Genomic DNA, 24,625 nt, shown 5'->3' on the forward strand with positions numbered 1-24,625 from the left:
TGTAGCATTCAATATCAGCATAATTTTAAACCATGTAAATATCCAAAAAGTGGTTACGAGATCAAAAATCTTATAATATAGGATTTCCACTGGAAAATAACATGATTCCTTAGCTCGTTTCATTGTTTCTGATTTGTTTCACACAGACTAACCTATAAGATAACAAACAAGCACCAATTTATTGTTAAACTGTCTGTTGCTTTCAAAATCAGTGCAGTTTTAACTGTAACTATCCAAAGACTGGTCACGTAGCAAACAATCTGATTACACAGCTATACAGTATGTGCTATAGCACTAAAAAAAATGTAGAAGTCTTCATTGAGGTATGTAATATGCTAATTGTGACTTAGATCACCTTAAAATACAATGAGTCTTTCAAATAGGCTGTTCAATGTAGCTATTATGGTATTTTGGTCACATGGCCACTTTTTGGATATTTTTGTGCATTAAATTATACTGACACCAAATGCTACAAGCAATCCAATAACAAACTAACACTTGTTTACTTTATCTTAAAGGTCGGTCTAAAGGAAGCACATTCTCATTTTGAGTTGGAAACCCTACCACACTTCTTTTTGGGCAAGCACGGCTGACTCGAGATACTCTAATACAGCAGTCACCCTAATAAAACAGTCACATATTTATAGCTAGCTGTATGCTTTAACAAAAAAAAACTAAACAAACTAGTATATTAAAAATTATAAATTAAGTAGGGTTCCAAGCAATAAAAAGTAGTGAAACAAGATATGAAGCAATGGTAGCTATTACAGCATAGCTCAGTCCCTACTTTGGCATGATATAATGTGTTCAATGCCAAAGTAGGGATTTCCCACTGAGCTATGCTGTAATAGCTACCATTGCTTCATCTCTTGTTTCACTACTTTTTATTGCTTGGAACCCTACTTCATTTTTAAATTTATAATTTTTAATATACTAGTTATATAAACAGAATGGATGAAATACTTACGAAAATTAATATAAAAGAGATTTTGTAATTTATTCGAGCACTTATTCTTCAATAAAGGAAGGTGCTATCAAAATCAACCTTGGTACCCAAGTGAAGATAGTTCAAAAACTTTCAGTGTTCCAAAGGAGGCAGAAGATAAGATATTTGGTGCTCAACTGCGCATAATTGGAACATAAAAGCGGAGCATTTCTCGAAAGTGTAACAGACAATTTCAAAAATGTAATGAACATTATAGACATGTTTAACGAACAACATTAATGTAGTTATAAAAACACACTGTGTGCACAAACCATGCATTTTGTAGGGCATAAGAAACAAAATTTCAACTCCAACTACTGTAATTTATCAATCAAACAATGATAAAAGCGAGTAGTGTGGGGATTAAAACCTTTAATAAACTTGGGCATGGAAGAATAAGTAATTGGTTACCTTTCAGATGTTAAAAGTAGGTATAGGAAGGTGATTTAAATTTTGTGTTCATAAAACACCTGTATAGAAAACTCACTTTGTTATTCCTTTTCAGCAAAGCATAAGTATTGATAAAGTAGGATTGCAAGGTTTGTAATTTGGTTAGTGATTAGATGATGCAGTAATAAAATGAGCAAAAATATTTCAATGATTAATGATTGCATGCACTGATTTTATGAATTTATCTACCCCACACAAATCCGGATTGCACTACATAAAAGTGATGTATTATAGTGCCATGCCTTCTCATTTAACCCATCTATACAGTAGTGCTTTGTTATTGTGTACCTATCAATGTCATGCCCAGGTCAGGAAAAGATGGGGATTGTTGGGGATTTACAAAGCTATACCCACCCCTGGGGACAACCTAGAGTTACAAATCCCTACTAATTTGTATTACATACCCTGGGATTCACTAACAGTATAGTTAACCCTAAAACCCCTACCTTGAGGACAATTTGGGGTGATGAATCCCCTACTAATCCCCACGGACTGCCTGACCTGGCACATGCATGTGTGGTGGAGAAGGGGGGAGGAGCTAGAGGCTGTAGCCACTGTGAAAAAATTATGAGAGCCAAGCTCAATAGCATCAATAATCCGAGATACTATAATAAAGCAGTCAAGATCAAGATACTCTAATATAGCAGTCAAGATCGAGATACTCTAACAGAGCAGTCAAGATTGAGATACTCCAATAGAGCAGTCACAGTATTCTTAGTGTAGCAAGCTACGTATGTAGTTATAAGTAAGGAGACATAGTCTAGTTGGTGGAGGGCAACTATTGCTAGCACGTAGTGACCTTCTTTTTGGTCTTCAACTTGCAGCTAGGCCATGGCATCACCAGTAATCTAGACCCCAGCCCCCTTAAATAAAGGTGTGTCTCCTCCCTTGAGAACGTGACACTGATAGGTGCATAACTTCACGTGTACTAAATAAAATGGGTGATGGGTTTGCACTACAGTTTATAAATATTTCATTTTGGTATTATCATGTGTGACAATCATACTTGGTTTTAGTATAATTATCAATTATACACTTGCCTAAAGTCCCACCTGCACTGGCTTTCTTTGGTTGTGTGGTATGCTGTAGTACTATAATTATTTACTTTACATCATTTGTTACCTGTATAGCTGCCAGTACAGAGATGTCTGTCAGTAACCAAGGACATTCCTCACAAGGTAATGGTAGCCATGTGATTGAATAATGTAGTTATGTAATTGTGAGTAAACACATTATATAAATACTTGTAAGGTTCTACAATGTGAATTAACATCTTGATAAGTACTGTTCATAAACCTCATAGGTTCAGTGCTTGAATTGCACACAACAGTATCAATGTTATCATATAGTACGATAGTACTGTATGGTAGGGACAGCGAAGGTGTGGGTGTGGCCCGTAATATAATATAACCCAAAAACCTGCTTCGATTTTCGATCCTTACAACATCATGACAGTATTGGCTGAGTAAAATTAAGCCCAAAAGTGTGTTCAGGTCAACCCGAAACATTCTGTCTATATAGTTGCTACAGATATTTTTAAAATTATTTGATGGAATTTTCTACTGACTGCCTGCCTGATGCCTTCAGTCAAGCATAGTGGAAAACTGGCTAATTCTTTCACAGAAATGTTTCTAGTTTGCTTAAGAAAAAATCTTTGGTATAATGATAAACATACAATGGGTGCGCTATTGTGTTACCCTTTATCCTTCTTTACTATGGTCATCAGTCAAGGTTCTCCACTGATAGTGTCAATAGACTACAGTAGGGCTTCCATCTATGTGTATACATTGCATCAAACTATTCGTATACACATGGCTTTGCACCAAACTATTTGAACACAGTGGTTTTCAAAGTTGGTTGTTGATACCATATAGTAAAAAAACTTTGGCAGTAAACAAGTTTGTAAAAACCCACCATTGCAAAATTAGCAAAAAAAACACTTTGGAGAATGGCGCTTCACCTGAATTTTTACAATCTATTGTACCATATTTCGCTTTATTTTCGTGCAAAAAAATTTTATGATAAACTTTTCATGAAAATATTTTTGTGTGATTTACATGATTAACTGCTCTGTTGGAGTAGTTCGATCGTGTATATAAAAAATTTTGTGCGAGAAATTTTTGTACAAATTTTGCATACGAAAATTATTTTACAATGAAAAAAGCAAATTATGATAGAACACAGCTGCCATGTACTGTATATCTGCAAGTTCAAGTGATTAAGAAACTCCCCAATTAAGGGGTGTGGCAGCCATTTCGATTGCAAGTCTTTGTCCCCCAAAGCAAGGGATGACAACTCGCTATGGGAATGGCTGCCACACCCCTTAATTCGCAAGTATTAATTGCTTGCTATGTGCATTTAAGTGGTGGCTATCATACAACCGACAAAGTTGCTTGTGTTTCTAAACACCGAGCTAAACACGTTTCTTTGCTGTGACCAACACTATGTTTAAATTACGTGAATCCAACTTACTACAGTTTAGCAATTTATATAGTGGTGTGTTATGCTAACTGATTGCTTGCATAGTATATAGTGCTGTGATTAACTCTATAATGAGTAGTTTCCAGGGTATTTGGTATCCATGAGCTTGCAAAAAAGTTCACAAACAAGTATAAGAAAAATTTAGAAATTTTAAATTAGAATATAATAGGGACAGTGTATTGTACTGCAATAAAAAGCACTGAATAAAGCTGGATCAGAGTATATGTAATGTCTAAATAAAACAATAAGAAGTGAATATGCATATCCCTACTGTGCATTTTGAGTGTAGCACAGTAGGGATATTCACTTATTATTGTTTGATTTGGACATTATGTACTACTCCTGCAGGAAAAATTGCACTACCGGGCAATGCCCATTCTACTGCATAATGAGTGCCGTGAGGGCAATTAAGCTGGTATCTTTATGGAATCCGCCATATATATAAGAATGATTCTACCTGGCATATGTTGTGAGGCATCCTACATGGACGTATCTGCATCTACACCCACCAAATTTACCACATTACAACTGCTCCATCAGTTTCCAACACCCACCTGTATGCTGCAGTCGCAGGGTGCCTGTGTGGTCCACCGCTCGCATTCCCTTCTATGTTAACACATATGTGCAAAATGTGATTATTGCTACAGTTTCAAGTCACACATGGGGAAACCCATTTTCACAGGTTGCATTGTTGAAAGCATCTTATGAGGTGCCAAAATTTGCTATACTTTAGTGAGTCAAGCAAAGTGCTGTTTTTGGAAGATAAACTTTACTAGTAACTCATGTTCAAAATTTTGTATGCAAGTATGGCTTCATTTGACAAAATGTGTACAATAGTTTTTTGATACAGGGGAGATCAAAAATCTTTGTTTTGTATCTATAGTGCTTCCAAGGAGATGGAAGATGTGCATTAGTTTAGCTTTCATTAAAATTAATTTATAGCTTTCTCTCATCTTCTAATGCTTTTTCCTGGTTGTAGGAAGATCTGTAGGACATAGCATACATACTCAGCAATACATATAAGTATACAAGAGTTCATAATATTGTATTACCACTGTACAAATAAATCTTTCTTTTGTTACTGCTTAACTCCAGTAAAAAGTACTACAAATTCATCTAATCATATAGTATAATAGTACTGTATAGTAGGGACCACAAAAATGTAGGTGTGGCCCACGGGATAACATCACCCAAAAACCAGCCTTAATTTTCCCTGACGACAATGAGGCAGTATTGGTTAGGTATAACTAAGCCCAAACAAGTTTTCAGATTGACCCGGAATGCTTTCAGCAAGTTGCTACAGATTTCTTTTTAAAATTATTTAATGGAATTTTCTACTGACTAACTGAGTAGCTGGTTGACTGAATAACTGACTGATGCCTTCAGACAAGCATAACTCGATAATGGCTAAGGCTACGGGCTTGATTTCTTCACTGTTTGACGTTGCTTCGGTCCAACAGGTGCCTTTTGGCATACCACAGTATGTAAAGTGTATTCTTCATGGACTTACCAGTGTCCTCCTTTGTGTCCCATTCATCTTTGCTGACAGCGAAAAGTGTCGATTTGGCGGTAGCACGTGATGGCTTCCCTTCGTAACGGAAATCGTCCATATTTTTCATAGTGGCTATTTTGATAGCAGGGGTGCTTTTCAAGTAGTTCTTGATTCGTACTGCTGTGTAATGGGTTGAACATAGCCGACAAAGAAGCATAATGGACGAGGTAATGGATACTTCACTTTCAGACAATAATTGATATAACTGGGAGGCACAGCACCATTTCTTTCTTTTGGTATGCATGGATTGCAGAGGTGCTTTTCAAACAGTTCTTGATTCAAAATGCTGCATAACGCGTTGAACATAGCTGACAACGAAGCGTAATGAATACTTCACTTTTCATTCAATAATTGGGGCGCGCAGTGCTATTTCAGATGTGGTATGCGTGGGTTCACCAGTCATAATAATTATTTACTAAAAAAGTTAACAAACAAGTTCACAGAAAAATTTGGAATTTTCAACTAGAGTAGAGACCATAGCACATCAATAAAAAGAACTGAAACAAGCTGGAGTAGTGCACAATATTAAATCACAGTAAAACAATAAGAAGTGTTATATCCCTACTGTGCTCAAGATACCATAATTGAAATGCACAGTAGGGATATAAGTTATAGTTATATCCCGTTACGAGGGTGATATCATTGTTATTACATGAGTCCGAGGTGGAGCTGAGGACGAGTGTAATAACAATGATATCATCCGAGTATATGGGATATAACTACTTTATATCCCAGTGCGCGGGAGTGCGCAGAAATTTATGGATAATAAATTAAGTTCCGGTTTGAGTTCCCGTCACTGTGCTCAAGATTTCGTCCGAATTGTGTGGAGATTCTACTTCATAGCTACAAGAGAGACTTTACATACTGCCTACAAACTGTAGTGAAGGGCTGTGTTACGAAGCAGCGGTTGCAGGTACGATACGTCTTTGTCAGAAGTTGGTATGGTGGTGTCGCGTGGTGTGCAAGAGAAAAATATAAGACCAACGAGTGGCTACCGTAGTCCGAGATAGAACGATGAAGCTAGAGGGAGTTAGTTCTTCACCATAGTGACCGTTGGGAGTGATTCTTGACATTTGTTAAACTATCGTATTGGTAACTTGTAGTGTTACTGTGTAAAGGATTAACAGTTTTCTTGTAAGATTTAGCTAGTTTAAGTGCTGTATTCACTTAAAATTTGGTGTGTTTTGTATCGATATTTTCTTATTTGGCTCTTTGTCTATTGGTAAACAATGCCATTCGCGGTTATTATGATGTCACGAATGAGACTGAGTGGCTCCGCAACTGGGTGATAACTAATATATTGTACAGTAGCAGCGCCGCTCTGTCTAGCTGTATGGTAGTTATAACCCAGCACGGCACTTTGATACTCCCACGCACTGGGATTTAACACTTCTTATTGTTTTACTGTGATTTAATATCACCAGCTTGTTTCAGTACTTTTTATCAATGTGTTATGGTCCCTACTGTAGTTGAAAACTCCTTGTGCTTGTAGAATTAAAATGAATATAAAAATGTAGTATGGATTTCCAAAATTAAATTAGCATAAAAATATCTGATATGTACATACCATAGGGTAGCAACCAAGAATTGGCTGCAGTGATTAAAATGTGTAAAACTAACAATAACAATTAATATCACCACAACCATTTCTTAGCAGCCACCTTTGAAGTCCTATGATTTTCATGTTGCATACTTTACTATTAGAAGGATAAACTCAGTTTCACAGCTTATATGTACATGATATCAATAATTTTTGATTATTTGTAAGCAAGCAGCTTGCAGTAATTTTCAGGACTCTTACATCCATCATTATATTTTCTTCAGGTTAACGCTGGAATAGTAAAGCTTTGTTTATGTATAATTTTTATTAAATTTATATAAATCATTGCTGTAATTTGCTGTAAAGATGGTCTGTAACTAATATGCATTCTAGTTACTTTCATTCCATAAATTCTTGGCCTTTAATCCAGTTTTTATTCTGTTTGTACCTTAATTATTTACTACTCTCTGTAAGATATTTCATCTGGTGTATGCATGAAGTTCAGATGGTGCGATTTCGCTGAGGTCTGCAAGAAACTTGAGCTAGCTATTTACATAGGTTGTTTGGATAGTAGGTGTGACACTTGTAATCTTTGATAATCATTTACACCATTCAATAGAAACTCTGACTGTAATTGCACTATAGTATATTCTTACTCCAAATTTTCAGAGAATCAAAAGGTATGAGCAATTATTCTAAATGCTGCTATAAGATAAACTTTAATAACCTGTATCTCAATTGTGGCTAGACACATCTAGCAACTTTTGGTATGAGAAGTCAAGGTGGTTTGCACTGCATGCTTATATTTGCAGTTTAGTTTCATTTTGGTATTACCAAGATGTAAATTCGTGACAATCACACATTTTTTGGTTGCAGTATAACTTTGAGATATATAGCTTGCCTACAGTTACACCTGCACTGGCTTTCTTTGGTGGCATTTATAAAAGTGTTATTATTTACATCAATTATTACATGTATAGTTGCCAGTATAGAGATGTCTGTCAGCAGTCAAGGACATTCCTCACAAGGTAATAGTATCCATGTGATTGAATATAACGTAGTTATACAATTGTGAGTAAATACAAAAGTACTTGTAAGGATCTACTATGTGAATTAACATCTTGATAAGTTATTAAGCTCATAGATTCAGTGCCTGCAGCTGGATTGAAATAATGCATACAGCAGTATCAATATATTATGTATGTACGTGCACATGTATTGCTATACGTATGTACTTACATAACTAATGTGCCAGCGTCATCTACACACAGGAGCAGCTGAGCATGCCCACATACACACAGAACATTTACTTGAATTAGCTACATATGTTAATTAGCTGTGCATGCATTTACAGTCACTTAGAATACTGTGTTATATAATGTAATTTGTGACCGGGCCTGCGAAAATAGGGCATGTGGGCACAAACTACACCCCATTACTCTACAGATCATATCTCAGTACTGGAAAAGTACATTTCCATTCTGTAACTTGCATCATGATGCCAACTACATGCTTACTGAAAGCTGAAAATTGCAACACCATAGCATAATGGTACAAAACGTTATGAGTGATGAAAGTGTGAAAAAGTAGGCAAAAAACGTGTGCCCACATGCCCTATTATCGCAGGCCCGGTCACATTTATTGCATCACAATAAATTGAAGTTAGCATGCATGCTGTAGGAATATAAAACTCGCATATAATTGCTGTGAACTAAGCGCATGCTATAACCTAAGGGTGCGCTATGACCTAAGCACGAAGTAATGTTAAAATAGTTTCAAGCATTACATAATCTACCCACTATATGAAAATGGATTAGATATATATGCATAATGCATGGCTGCTGTACGTTGTATGTATTATAAGGTTTGCAATTTCTTTTTGTTACTATTATTATTATTACATATATATACACACATACATTTAATTTAGTTAAGTTGTAGGGTAATGTAGTGGGATTCGATGAATCCATAACTGCTAACACACCATGTGGCCTACACGTCCGCCATCTTTATACGTTACGTCATACACACCAAAAAACACGCATGGGCACTATATTCTAAATACACAAGCTATTAAAAGATGGCCTAACTATTACATTATCAGTTTATATACTACTATTACTACTACTACTACTACTACGGATTTAATGAAATTCTACATGTACAACACATTGTACAGACAATAGTAATGATGTAACAAGCCAAAGCCTAAGCTACATCATACACAAATTAACATTCCTAAGAACGTCAACTGTTCCAAGAATGGCTGCCTTCTGCAAGGTGGCAAAAACTACTTCATTATAAGCTGGAATCTTCTTCAGATGGCTCTTCTGATTCTTTGAAACTATTCCAGAGGCTCCAAAAACAACTGGAACAACCACTACCGGCTGACAATAAGTCCTTGACATCTCCCCTGCTAACCGCTGGTACTTGGTTACCTTCTCATTCTCTTTGTCAAGAACATTAATGTCAGCTGGACATGACACTTCCACAAGCAAAATCTTCTCCGGAGCCTCCTTCATAAAAACAACAATATCTGGGCGATTGCTCACAACCCGGGACACGGTGGTCATTCCAAAGTCCCACAATATCTTGATTGTGGCATTCTCTACCACAGGCAGTGGCTGATGAGAATACCAACTGTTGGCAGATGTACGAATGCCAAAAGTACGACATAAATGCCAGTGAATCACACGGGCCACCAAGTTGTGACGATGGAGATAGCTTGTTGGTGCCAGTATCGGGCATCCTGCCATTAAGTGCTGAATGGTCTCCTCGTGACTGCCACACAAACGACACATTAGAGTTGGTATAGAGACATGCATTATTTTTGCCTCATACACTCTAGTCCTTACAACCTGGTCCTGGATGGCAAAAATAGTGCTTTCTGATTCACCATGCAAAAACTCGCCAAGCCAGCGAAAGCTCCTTGATACATCTATTGGGTTGGAGCAACACCAGTTAACAAACTTACCATGCAGTGGTTTTCCCCGCAGAATATCCCAGCGACACAACCTCTGGCAATCACAAACTAAGTTTTTCAATTCATCAGCTGTAGCTTGAGCTAGGTCCCCATCTACAGAGAGTGCAGCAACATAAGTATCCGCCCTTGAGCAAACTGACTTGCGTGGTGGCAATGATGTGTCCAACAAATAGCACATTCTAACCAAAGCATCATCAGATGTACGTAAATGATGTGCCAGCATAATAACACGACGACGATAGAGATCTTCAATGTTTGATAAACCTCTACCACCCGAATGATGGGGGAGGTAGAGGCGCTCTACTGCAGAGCGAGGATGTAAACTATTAGATGCCACCATTGTCTTACGCACCAAAATGTCAAATTGAGAAATCTCAGCTCTACTACTACTACTACTACTACTACTACTACTACTACTACTACTACTACTACTACTACTACTACTACTACTACTACTACTACGGATTTAATGAAATTCTACATGTACAACACATTGTACAGACAATAGTAATGATGTAACAAGCCAAAGCCTAAGCTACATCATACACAAATTAACATTCCTAAGAACGTCAACTGTTCCAAGAATGGCTGCCTTCTGCAAGGTGGCAAAAACTACTTCATTATAGGCTGGAATCTTCTTCAGATGGCTCTTCTGATTCTTTGAAACTATTCCAGAGGCTCCAAAAACAACTGGAACAACCACTACCGGCTGACAATAAGTCCTTGACATCTCCCCTGCTAACCGCTGGTACTTGGTTACCTTCTCATTCTCTTTGTCAAGAACATTAATGTCAGCCGGACATGACACTTCCACAAGCAAAATCTTCTCCGGAGCCTCCTTCATAAAAACAACAATATCTGGGCGATTGCTCACAACCCGGGACACGGTGGTCATTCCAAAGTCCCACAATATCTTGATTGTGGCATTCTCTACCACAGGCAGTGGCTGATGAGAATACCAACTGTTGGCAGATGTACGAATGCCAAAAGTACGACATAAATGCCAGTGAATCACACGGGCCACCAAGTTGTGACGATGGAGATAGCTTGTTGGTGCCAGCATCGGGCATCCTGCCATTAAGTACTGAATGGTCTCCTCGTGACTGCCACACAAACGACACATTAGAGTTGGTATAGAGACATGCATTATTTTTGCCTCATACACTCTAGTCCTTATAACCTGGTCCTGGATGGCAAAAATAGTGCTTTCTGATTCACCATGCAAAAACTCGCCAAGCCAGCGAAAGCTCCTTGATACATCTATTGGGTTGGAGGAACACCAGTTAACAAACTTACCATGCAGTGGTTTGCCCCGCAGAATATTCCAGCGACACAACCTCTGGCGATCACAAACTAAGTTTTTCAATTCATCAGCTGTAGCTTGAGCTAGGTCCCCATCTACAGAGAGTGCAGCAACATAAGTATCCGCCCTCTCTGTAGATGGGGACCTAGATCAAGCTACTACTACTACTACTACTACTACTACTACTACTACTACTACTACTACTACTACTACTACTACTACTACTACTACTACTACTACTACTACTACTACTACTACTACTACTACTACTACTACTACTACTACTACTACTACTACTACTACTACTACTACTACTACTACTACTACTACTACTACTACTACTACTACTACTACTACTACTACTACTACTACTACTACTACTACTACTACTACTACTACTACTACTACTACTACTACTACTACTACTACTACTACTACTACTACTACTACTACTACTACTACTACTACTACTACTACTACTACTACTACTACTACTACTACTACTACTACTACTACTACTACTACTACTACTACTACTACTACTACTACTGCTTGCTTGTCATTAAAATGATTACACATGTACAATATAGTACAGAAAAAGTTTGGTGCACGAGCAAAAAGCTTAAGTCACATCAAAATAAAAGTTAGTGTTCCTAATAATAGAGATAGTCCCAAGTAATGCTGCTTGTTGGAGCTGCTAGCTGCTGGAGTAGACTATCACAGTAACATGGTAACTTCTTCAGAAACTTCTGATGGCGACACGAAACAACACCAGAATGTCCCAAAACAATTGGAGTAACTTCAACGGACTGGTGGAAACTTCTCTGGCAAGAGGTAAATACTTGGAAATCTTCTCATCCTCCTTTTCAAACATGTTGACATCAGCTGGACAAGAAATTTCAACAAACAATATACAATGGATTTTTTTTCAGAAATAAAACAATATCAGGCCTGTTATTTGGAATTCTTATATTAGTAAATATTCCAAAATCCCATAAAATTTTAGCATCATTGTTTTCCACTACAGGTAAAGGCTGATGAGAAAACCAACTGTTAGCAGAGAGTGGAAAGCTAACAGTCCTGCACAAATGCCAGTGCACTACACTGGCTATCATATTATGGCGCTGGATGTAGCTGGTTTTAGCCAAAATGGGGCACCCGGCCAGGACATGCTGAATGGTCTCTTCGTGTTCAAAGCAAAACCGGCACAATAAAGAGGGAACAGGTAACCTCATTATTCTAGACTGGTACACTCTGGTACATAACACCTGATCTTGTACTGCAAATACTGAATTCTCAGACTCACTATGAAGGGAGTGCTTTAGCCACTGAAAACTATGACTGGCATTGATGTTGTCTGATCTCATATAAGTAAAAAACTTGCCATGAAGAGGCTTCTCACACAGTCTAGTAACAAGTTTCTGCTGCTACGCAGAACAAATAATACTCTTAAGTTGTCCAGTAGGTAAACATGAGAAGTTGTCCAACCCCAAGTCCACAGCAAATATCTCAGCTTTGGATAGTAGTGACTTAGAAGATGGCATTTGAGAAATTATACTAAAACACTCTCTCACCAAAGGGTCACTTGACATCTGAAGGTGTCGAGTAAGCATTAACAGTCGACGCTGGTACAAATGTTCGATGTTCACCAGACCGCGTCCTCCCATATGACGGGGTAAGTACAGACATTCAATTGCAGAACGAGGGTGATGACTGTTTGCAGTGATCATAACCTTACATGTTAACACATCAAAATGTGAAAGCTCAGCTTTAGTCCAATCAACAATTCCAAAACCATAGGAGAGTAATGGAACACAATAACCATTTGTGGCCTGCACTTTAAACCTACCATGAAACAGTGACTTCCACACTAATTTAAGTCTCCTCAACATTTCAGTAGATATAGTCTCTTTACACTTGGCATGATCAACTCCCGCAGACTCAGGGAAACCCAAGTAGCGATAGGTCTCACCATAGGCCAGTTCACCAATCTCATCTCCAATCGTCAAAACAGGACCAGTAGTCATAGGTTTTCCTCGCTTCACAGTTAACTTAGCACACTTACTAATGCCAAAAAAACATTCCAATATCATCTGAAAACTTTCTCACCAAATCCAACATTTTCTGTAAACCAGTGTCATTCTGGGAAAAGAGCTTTAAGTCATCCATATAAAGTAAATGAGTCAAATTTCCTGTTGGTGAGATCTTATAACCCTTCAAACCATCCAATATATAGCTCAGGGGATTCAAACACAAACAGAATAACAATGGACTCAGTGTGTCTCCCTGATAGATTCCACACTTCACTGAGACGTCAGATAATTTCAAGAGTGCTTTATCAGGCAAACAAAGAAACAAGGAGGTTCCCCACAATGGCATCAGATATTCTATACATGTAATCAACAAAGTTGGAAAATGAAAAAGTCTGAGGCACTCCAGAAGCCAGTTGTGAGGCACTGAGTGATAAGCCTTACGGTAATCTAGCCATGCCACAGACAAAGAACGATACTTACTGCGTATCTGGTGCCACACACTATTTGTCAACAAAAGATGATCAACACAGCCATACTGGCCTCTGGAGCATCCCTTTTGAGCTGGATGGATCAGTTGATATTTTTCACAATGATCAAACATCAGAGATGACAAACAGCCAGTCCATAATTTATAAACAATATTTAAGTAGGTAATAGGACGGTAATTTTGTGGAGCGGACAAATCTTTGCACTTGGGCAAAAGGAGCATCCTGCCATGCGGGAACCACAATGGTACAGTTATGTCACCAGTAAGGAGTTGACAAAAGTGTGAACATAAAAATTCATGAGTAGAAGTCATTTTCTTCCACCAATAACCTTGTATTCCATCTGGGCCAGGAGAAGCCCAATTTTGCAATCTTCTGAGGGTACCCAAAAACAACTCAAAAGTAATAACATGTTCAGTATCATCAACAACAAATTCCTTGGAGAATCTCTCCCTCAGTTGCGATAACCATAAACAGTTAAGATTAGCATCAGATTTCTTCTCAAATAGGTTTCTCCAAAAAGATAACACCTGGTGGTTGTCAGGGGTTCCAGCATGATTAGAAGCATCTTGAGAGAGGCAACGATAGAATGCTCTCTGGTTACTACAGAAGGTACAGTTCTGCCAGTGACGTGAAAGCCTTTCACGGTACTTTCGAAGACAAGTAGCAAAAGCAACAACACGTTGCTTCAAGGTTTCTATGGTAGTCAAGAATGGTAACTGATTATTAATGTGATAGGTCTTGAACAGTGTAGACTTTACACATTGTAGGTGGCATGAGAGAACTGAAGACTGATGTATAGTCACCAACTGAGACAGATGACCTCTCAGCTTTGCTAATTTAGATTCAAGGCGAATACGCCAACCATTTTTATTATGTTGCTTGTTTTCACGCTTGGTACTCAGACCCGAAGTCTCACAACAGCCATTGCTCCAGCATACACCAAACAATTACACTGGGTTAGTGTCAAGGTGATGTGGTTCAGAATACGATGGACACAGTCATTCACCAATGTCTAGCTGCTTGGGTTTCAACTACCCTCGGCAAAGCTTGTCTAATATCAATCTCCAATGTGCCCACCTCCAACAAACAAACACAAAATTGATCAAACACAGTTTTCAATTCAGGTGTAACGTCATCACTCAATAAACATTGATCAACAATTAAACAGAGGGACTTGAACTTGTCATTAACATCCAAATCATCAGCGAGTTTATCAGGAGAGTTAATGTTTCCCTGAAGCAATGGCACTGAGTCACTCAGAGACTCATCAGTGGAAACACTAGTAGCCAATTCTGTGGTGGACATAGAGGCATCCAACTGCTGCCGAGGATACTGTTTTATTTCTGCCAGCTCAATATCAGTTAATAAATTTGAATGAATAACATTATATGCCTGACAACAAAGATTGTTCATATTATGAAATGATTTATCTGGGTTTTTGGTCATCCCACAGGTTTTTGAGGCGCTTCTGATAGCCTTTTCCAGCAGCTTTAGCAGTGTAGTAGCATCTCGTCAATTCACTTGTGGGACCAACGATGCTTCCCATGAACCGTACAACTATCAAGACGCTCAGCGTTAAACAGTTCAGTGGAGAGGTCACCGCCAGAGAGGGGTAATGAATCGGCGTCGTCCGTTGTTCCAGACATTGGGCGATAAGCAGATTCTCTGTCTGAGCGGGCGTTAATTGGAGAACACAACTGAAAATCTTCAGAGAGTGGACCAACCACAACAAAACCAACAAGTATGAGACACAAACAATGTAAAATCATCGAAAATCAAGTGATTAGAAAGCCTTAATCAGTTTGAAGCACCAAGCCAATTTATCACCACACTCGCGATCACGTGACTACTACTACTTCTACTACTGTATGTTGCCAGGTAACCAGTTGGATTGGTAATGTCTGAAAGCCACAAGGAGTGTGTATAATCCATGTCTGAGTTGTGCAGCTTCATGTGTAGAAATGTCTTTTCTATATATCTGTGGTAAACGTAAAGGTGGGTATTTGGAATCTATGCAGAATGGAGCAAGGCTCATTCAAAAATGGAGGACCCACAAGTAGACAATCATTGAGGCTTGCTGATCCCTTCTCTTGTTGGCAACTACCATCAAAACCTATCCATATAGATGCGGTTACCCCAACACTTTTTTGACGGGGTGATGAGGGAGGTAATGGGCGTGTTTTATTTGGTGATCAAATGACAGTCTCTCTATGAAGCCTCTGGTCTGAAATAATGTCATTGTATAGATGTAAGAGAGTTGGAGATTCCATCAGTCTTGAGACTAGGTTCCGTATACGTCTTTCACACACAGTAAAGTTAGATGGAAGGTAAAGATGGTCTGATTTCCACAGAAATCTGGCAGTGTACGTACTATCTTGAGCTTGGCTGATATTAGCTGCTTGGTATTCACATAGAAAGTCTTTTCCTAGTGTGGTGTGTTGAACTGTACCAGTTTCTGATAAGGACCAAAATTGTTTAGGACGATATCTGAAAATTGGTTTCATTGGTAATGGAGTGAGCTAATTTCAATCCTTGTACATGTTGAAGTGCATTGACAGAAGCACACACAGAATTTTGAAGTGGTGTGGCAATGAATGGGACAATAAGAACGAATATTGGTATTCTTTCCCCTCACAGAGTTTCGATGTACACACAGGCTACCAAAAGACACTGGGTTGATGTACATTCTGACTGCTACATGCTCACTATTGGTTTTCAAGTTAAGCTGCTTGGCTACCTCTTCTGTAATGAAGGAACGTTGTGATCCATCATCAAATAAAATGTTACCTTGGATTCGTAAGCCTTCAGCACTAATGGGAGTTATGGCTGTTTTCAGTAGACTGATAGTATTGCTGGTGGGCAGGTACTTAATGGAGCCGATACTGGAGCCATTGTCATGCTAGTTTGTACTGGTGTGTTGGTCTGTGCTGATGTGTCTGTCACTTGGTTGTCTCTCTTATCAGGATCTTCACTAATAGGCTTCCATAAGCTAGTGTGGTGTTTGTGTTTACTATTCCTACATGTAAACTTTGAATTGCAGAGTGATTACTCAGACAATTAAAACACAAATTTCTACTCTTACCTATTTCTAGCCTTTTCTGAATATCTTTGACTATATCACATATACTGGAGGAGTGGTCACCCTTACAGTACACACACAATTGCTTCTTTTTACCATTACGAGGAGGAGGGATGCTATGTGTTCCCTTGATCTCAGCATAAAATAAAGCCGTGGAATGTGAGCCTCTGAGTGTGCTTGACAGTACATCACTGGTGTAAAACCCTGTCTCCATTATTCCAATTTCCTTGTAGGGACCCGCCTATTATGTTCAAAATTTTACCTATTATGCTATGCTGCACTGCTCAAATATTTTACCTATTATGCTCAAATTATGCTCAAGCTTTATGCCTCATTTCCCATGTTTTGCTAATAAATTTACAGTTATGGGCACATAATAAGTGGCTGAAGAACATCTTTGCTCTTCAAAATGCATGTAACAAAAAGATCGATATACTCTAATAGAACAGTCAGCTGCCTGATTGTTATTAGAGTTATAGGCTGTTCTATTAGAGTATATTGATCTTTTTCTGTGATATGTATTTTTACCATCAAGGATTTGTAGTATGGCTCAAATATTCTTCCTGTTATGCTAGCATTATGCTCAATGCTTTCAGGCACCTATTATGCTCATAATTATGCCAGTATAATCGGCAGGTCCTATTTCCTTGAGAATTGCTGCTCGTAAATCGCCAATAGACTACTCCAGGTTACAGTGTTCCCAAGCCAAGTTCTTACAAGTTGGTACTGACAGTTTGGCTAAGATGATTGGTACCAGGAAGGCTCCATAAGACTCCTTTGACACCCCAAGTGATGAAAGTCCTCTAATGTGTGCCTCAATGGAATCATAAAACAGTCTTAGACTGGAGAGCTCATTGGTCGGGGCTGGAAGTTCTAAAATGGCCTGCATATGTGACCCAGTCTGCGAAAAGGGGTCTTATAGCCTTTTCAATTAGAACTCACAAGTTTAGTGCTCTACCACTTTGACCAAATGTGATCTGTGGTTTGCTCTAGCCTATAAGTTGTTTATAAAGGCCAACTTAAGTTAAATGGAAAGCTGTTTACTTGCGGTTTTCATGTAATTTACAGAAAAAGAATTGAAGCGAATTTTTGTCTACATACTAATCGTGCTGTGATGATGAACGATGGCAGTTAGAAGCTTCATTTAAAACCAATGTAATTCTTAGGTGATGAGCTCTTTGTTTGACACAGCAACCATGCATCGGTTAGCAAGATAATCGTCTGATGTCAAAGGAATATTAACAGACAGACAGGTGGCTATTCAGCTATCAAGACACACGATAGTGTGTCGTGCGGCCCAAGAAGCCGGCGCGCCACACCGTGAGTATATTGCCACAAAGAAAGAAAACGTCATTTTCACACATTTGTATCTCGGTGATACCTCATCCGACTGGAACCAAATTTGCTGCAGAGTTGCCCGCCAGCTAGGGGAGTCTACATTCCAAATTTGAAGGAAATCACTCAAGCCATTTTCGAGATACGAGTGGCCAAAGTTTCGTTTTTTTTTTCGTTTTTTTTCTTCTTCGTCTTTTCGCACACTTGCAAAAATTGCTATAAAACGCAAACGCGTACTCCGATCGCCTTGAAATTTGGCACACAGAAGGGGAGTACAAAGGCGAATCCTAGCATCAAAGTTGGTGCAAATCCGGTGAAATATTCAGGAGTTATGACCGATTATTCGCGTAAAACAAGATCGATTTGTTGTCACGCCTACATGGTAAACCGCTTCATGGAATGAGTTGAAAATTGCTATGTAGATGGAGTAACCATCTTAGGAGTGCCTTTTGGTGGTTTGAAAGGAATCGAGATAAAGACCACGGAGATATGACACAAAACCCAACCTGTGTCACAATTACGCGATCGATTTTTAGGAATAAAAAAGTATTAGTTTTCACGCCTACTAGGCAAACCGCTTAGAGCAATGAGCTGAAAATAGGTGTATAGCTGGAATAATCTTCATTGAAAGTCCTTGCAGTAGTATAGAAGAATTGGATTACAAACCACTGAGTTATGATTCGAAAGCCAACTCCGTTTAGCAAATGCGAGATCGAGATACTCTAATAGAACAGTCACCCTAATAGAGCATTCAGCTAATTTATTTACTCCATTATAGAATTCTATTACCATATTCTGTAGGGAGTTCAGCTGCAAACAGTTAATCTTATAGACAGTTCAGCAAGAAGCAAGTCACCCTATAGAGAGTTCAGCTACAAATATATCGCTGTAGTGATTCATAACATTGCAAGTCACACTGAAGAGAGTTCAGCTATAAACAAGTCATGCACCCTGTAGAGAGTTCGGCTACACTCTCTAGAGAATTCAGCTACAAACAAGTCACTGTGGAGAGAGTTCAGCTACAAAGAAACTATCCTGTAAAGAGTTCATCTATACAAACAAGTTACCCTATAGTAGGGTCCGCAACGTGAAATCTCGACCTCCGAGAATCAACTACCAAACCACCCACAAGTACTAGGCTTGGTACCACTTAGAAAACGCTAGATTGGCGTTATTTTTCATTAACGTCTTGTCGTGCAAATCGGCGAATATGCTTACAAATTACGAGATTTTTTGCTATATCTTTAAGGAAATGTATTTTCAAGATACAATATGCACTCTCAACCTTTCTTATTAACTGTACTCTAAACTAAAACCATCAGTGGCTGCATTGTCTTGAGCACTTTCCAGCCGCAGCATCGCGAAAATCAAATTTCGGACTCGAAAAAAGTTTCGATGCCACTGGAGCACACAGTAGCAATGCCAAAGTAACCCTCCCAGGTCAAACTGGTCTGGCATGGGTCCAACTACTACCACACCAAATATCATCGAATTCCAAAATTGTTTGCCATCTGGCTGAGCTCGACCGCTGTCAAAAATTCGTCAAAATGCCGATTTTATTTACTGACGGGAACCTTTACTAGCCAGATGTATTAGTTTACTTCTAAAAAGCTTGTTAGACCCATAGCCAGTAGCTTTCATTCATAGGATTGGTATGGCAGTTCTTTTATAGCGACCTCAAAATTCGCCAAATGCCGATATCCACGAATTTTGCCAATATCGACCAATTTACAATCCTTTAAAGAAATCTTGCACAGCAAACGTGATGTTTTGCCTCTCTAAAGTCATGTTGCATCCTTGTTTAGTTATATTCGTCCATAGAGTGGCAATGGCGGCTCTCTTATCGAGGCCAAAATCCATCGAAATGCCCATCTCACCATTTGTCATCAGTTTTAGAAAGTTTTACAAATCAAACATGCTGGTTTGCCTCTCTACATCTTTACTGGACGTTTCAATCACCTTCGTCTGTGTAGGCACCTTTCTTCAGTCTCTTGAAAATGTCAGAGCACACCAATTGGGCACAACCATCCACACCACTTACTGCTTATTTTGTTTCATTGATTCCACGAAAATCCAGCAGAAATATTACATAACCCTACTGGAGTTAGTCTAGTTCTAAATATCCACCTTCGGAACTCTACATGAATGGAAATTTCGATTGTGGTTTTTGATAATCGGCATTTGCTATTCGGTAATCATTTGTTATCAAGCAACCTGTCATGGGATGCTCACTATAACCACATCATCTCCAAATCCTATCAGGTACTTGGACTTCTAAGAAGATCTTTCTCCCTACAAAATTATGTCCAAGCCAAATCTCGACTATATACCTCTCTTGTTAGATCCCAGTTTTTCTACTGCTCGGTCATCTGGAAACCCCACCTAATTAAACACATTCAGCAACTCGAACGTGTTCAGAGGCGTGCAACCAAATACATTCTAAATGATTACTCTACTGACTGCAAGTCTCGTCTTATTAATCTCCATATGCTACCCCTGATGTACATTCTTGATGTAAACGATGTGATGTTCTTTCTTAAAAATTTCCACAATCCCTACAATGGATTTGACATCAATAATTTCATTAAATTTGCAACTGGTCACACACGTCTAGCTTCTGGAAACAAGCTACTCCAAACAAGACCACCTGACAATTCCACTAGTAACTTTTATTTTAACCAGCTTCCTCGCATCTGGAATGCCCTTCCCGTTATCAACTACCAGGACAACCCACTCAAGATAAAGGCCAAACTTTTAGATTATTTGTGGAATCATTTCACTGCCAATTTCACCTCCAACAATACCTGCTCTTTTTCATTTCTATGTCCATGCTCAAAGTGTTCAAAGATCCCTCACCAACCTAACTTCAACTCCCTTTAACTGTTAATTTCCCCCCCTTTTAAGTAATCTAGTAAGTATTAATTATACCGAACTGTTATCTCCCATTTAAATCTACTGTATTACGGACCCGACACTCACACAACTTTAAACTAGTACCTTACCAACCAAGAATTGATGTATATAAATATTCCTTCCTCCCAAGAACTGTACCAGAATGGAATAGATTAGATGATGAGATTATTGAGACTGACTGTGTTGAAGAATTTAAGCAAAAATTAGCCCCTTCTATGTATATAGTTAAGTAACTTATCGTAATTGTATATATTTTATATTTTATTATTGTAATTGTACATATGTATATAATTAAGTAACTTGTCGTAATTGTACATACTTATATAGTTAAGTAACTAATTGAAATTGTACACATGTAATTGCACATCAGCATTATACCCCTGGAGGGTCCTGCTGATTAACAATAAATAATAATAATAATAAACTTTGTAGCTAATCACTACTACAATTTAGCTTCCGGCGACAGACACAGGATGTCAGTGGACCATCAGTGTGCTGCCATATGTCCCGATTCTATCATACCAACATCTGCAACTTGTATGTATGTATGTATATGTACACTGTAAAGTTCATTATTATTATTATTATTATTATTATTATTATTATAAACATGTAGAATACAATATTTATAGCTAGACTAACTCAATTTGCGCTCTATTACATTTCTGCTGGTTTTCCTGTCATTCTTGCGTGGATCCAATGAAACAAAATAAGCGTTAACTGGTATTGATGGTTGCGCCCAGTTGGCGTGCTCTGGCATTTTCAAGAGACTGAATAAAGCTTCCTACACAAAAGAAGGTGATTGAATGGTCCAGCAAGGATGTAGAGAGGTAAACCAGCATGTTTGACATGTAAAACTTCCGAAAACTGATGACAAATGGTGAGATGGGCATTTCGATGGATTTTGGCCTCGATAAGAGAGCCGCCAGTGCCACCCTATGGACGAATATAACTAAACAAGGATGTAGCATGACTTTAGAGAGGCAAAGCATCACGTTTTCTGTGCAAGATTTCTTTAAAGGGTTGTAAATTGGTCGATATCGGAAAAATTCGTTGATATCGGCATTTGGCGGAATTAGAAGAGCTGCCAGACCAACCCTATGAATGAAAGCTACTGGCTATGGGTCTAGCAAGCTTTTGAGAAGTAAACTAGCACATCTGGCTAGTAAAAGTTCCCGTCAGTGAATAAAATCGGCATTTTTGACGAATTTTTAACAGCCGTCGAGCTCAGCCAGATGGCAAACAATTTTGGAATTCAATGATATATGGTGTGGTAGTAGTTGGACCCATGCCAGACCAGTTTGATCTGGGAGGGTTACTTTGGCATCGCTACTGTGTGCTCCAATGGCATCGAAACTTTTTTTGAGTCCGAAATTTCATTTTCGCGATGCTGCGACTGAAAATTACTCCAGACAATGCAGGTACTGATGGTTTTAGTGTAGAGTACAGTTAATAAGAAACGTTGAGAGTGCGTATTGTAGCTTTAAAAGACATTTCCTTGAAGATAGAGCAAAAAATCTCGTAATTTGTAAGCATATTCGGTGATTTGCACGACAAGACGTTAATGAAAAATAACGCCAATCTGGCATTTTCTAAGTGGTACCTTGCCTAGCATTTGTGGGTGGTTTGGTAGTTGATTTTCGGAAGTCGAAATTTCACGTTGCGGACCCTACCTATAGAGATCACCTGCAAACAAGTAACCCTGAAGAGAGTTCAGCTGCAGACAAGTCACTTTATAGTTTATACAGTGTTTCAGCTACAAGTAAGTCACTCTGTAGAGAATTCAGCTACAAATAAGTCACTCTGTAGAGAATTCAGCTACCACCAAGTCACTCTGTAAAGAATTTTGCTACAAACAAGTCACCGTGTAGAGAGTTCAGCAACCAAAATACTACTCTGTAAAGAGTTCAGCTATACAAACAAGTTACTCTGTAGAGAGATCAGCTAGAAACAAGAGAGAGTTCAGCTAGAAGAAGTCACCCTGTAGAGAACTCAGCTGCAAAGAAACCCTGTAGAGAGATCAACTACAATCAAATCACCCTGCAGAGCATTCAGCTATAAACAAATCACCCTGTAGAAAGTTCAGGTATAAACAAATCACCCTATATACAGTTCAGCTACAAAAAAAATCACTCTGTAGAGAGTTCAGCTACAAAGAAGTTATGCTACAGTGAGATCAGTTTGAAACAAGAGGTTTCAGCTACAAACAAATTAACCTGTAGAGAGTTCAACTATGAACAGATCAACCTGTAGATAGTTCAGCTAGATACAAGTCACCCTATAGAGAGATCAGCTAGAGGAAGTCACCTTGTAGAGAGATCAGCTAGAAAAAGTTGCCTTCTAGAAAGTTCAGTAACAAAGAAACCATCCTGTAGAGAGTTCAGCTACAAACAAATCACCCTGTAGAGAGTTCAGCTGCAAACAAATCACCCTGTAGAGAGTTCAGCTACAAACAAATCAACCTGTAGAGAGATCAGCTCAAGGAAGTCACCTTGTAGAGGGATCAGCTAGAAACAAGTCACCTTGTAGAGAGTTCAGGTACAAAGAAACCACCATGTAGACAGTTCAGCTGCAAACATATCGCCTGTAGAGAGTTCACACAGCTAGAAACAAATCACCCTGTAGAGAGATCAGCTAGAAGAGGTCACCTTGTAGAGAGTTCAGCTACAAAGAAACCATCATGTAGAGAGTTCAGCTGCAAACAAATCACCCTGTAGAGAGTTCAGCTACAACGAAACCACCATGTAGAGAGTTTAGCTGCAAACAAATAACCTGTAGAGAGTTCATCTAGAAACAAATCACCCAGTAGAAAGATCAGCTAGAAGAGGTCACCTTGTAGAGAGTTTAGCTACAAAGAAACTGCCATGTAGAGAGTTCAGCCTCAAACAAATCACCATGTAGAGAATTCAACTACAAACAAATTGCCCTGTAGAGGGATCAGCTAGAAGAAGTCACCTTGTAGAGAGTTCAGCTACAAAGAAACCGCCATGTAGAGAGTTCAGCCTCAAACAAATCACCATGTAGAGAATTCAACTACAAACAAATCGCCCTGTAGAAGGATCAGCTAGAAGAGGTCACCTTGTAGAGAGTTCAGCTACAAAGAAACCATCATGTAGAGAGTTCAGCTAGAAGAAGCCACCTTGTAAAGAGTTCAGCTACAAAGAAACCACTATGTAGAGAGTTTAATTGCACCAAATCACCAGTAGAGAGTTCAGCTACAAAGAAATTACCTTGTAGAGAGTTCAGCTAGAAGAAGTCACCTTGTAAAGAGTTCAGCTACAATGAAACCACTATGTAGAGAGTTTAACTGCAACAAATCACCAGTAGAGAGTTCAGCTAGAAACACATCACCCTGGAGAGAGATCAGCTAGAAGAGGTCATCTTGTAGTGAGTTCAGCTACAAAGAAACCACCACATAAAGAGGTCAGCTGCAAATAAATCACTTGTTGAGAGTTCAGCTACAAACAAATCCCCCTGTAGAGG

At 38.7% G+C, this 24,625-nt stretch overlaps 1 protein-coding gene across 2 annotated transcripts in view; it reads left to right on the plus strand.

Annotated features, from left to right (window-relative positions):
- The window catches only part of LOC136236465 (uncharacterized), a 180,708-nt gene that overhangs the window by 31,142 nt on the left and 124,941 nt on the right, over positions 1-24,625 (plus strand). For both annotated transcript variants that reach the window (XM_066026627.1, XM_066026618.1), the window contains exons 4-5: positions 2,566-2,613; positions 7,989-8,036. In XM_066026627.1, the coding sequence (XP_065882699.1) occupies positions 2,566-2,613; positions 7,989-8,036 (96 nt within the window). The remainder of the gene's footprint in view (positions 1-2,565; positions 2,614-7,988; positions 8,037-24,625) is intronic.

This window comes from Dysidea avara, chromosome 1 (genome assembly GCF_963678975.1).
Source record: "Dysidea avara chromosome 1, odDysAvar1.4, whole genome shotgun sequence".
Classification (NCBI taxonomy): Eukaryota; Metazoa; Porifera; class Demospongiae; order Dictyoceratida; family Dysideidae; genus Dysidea; species Dysidea avara.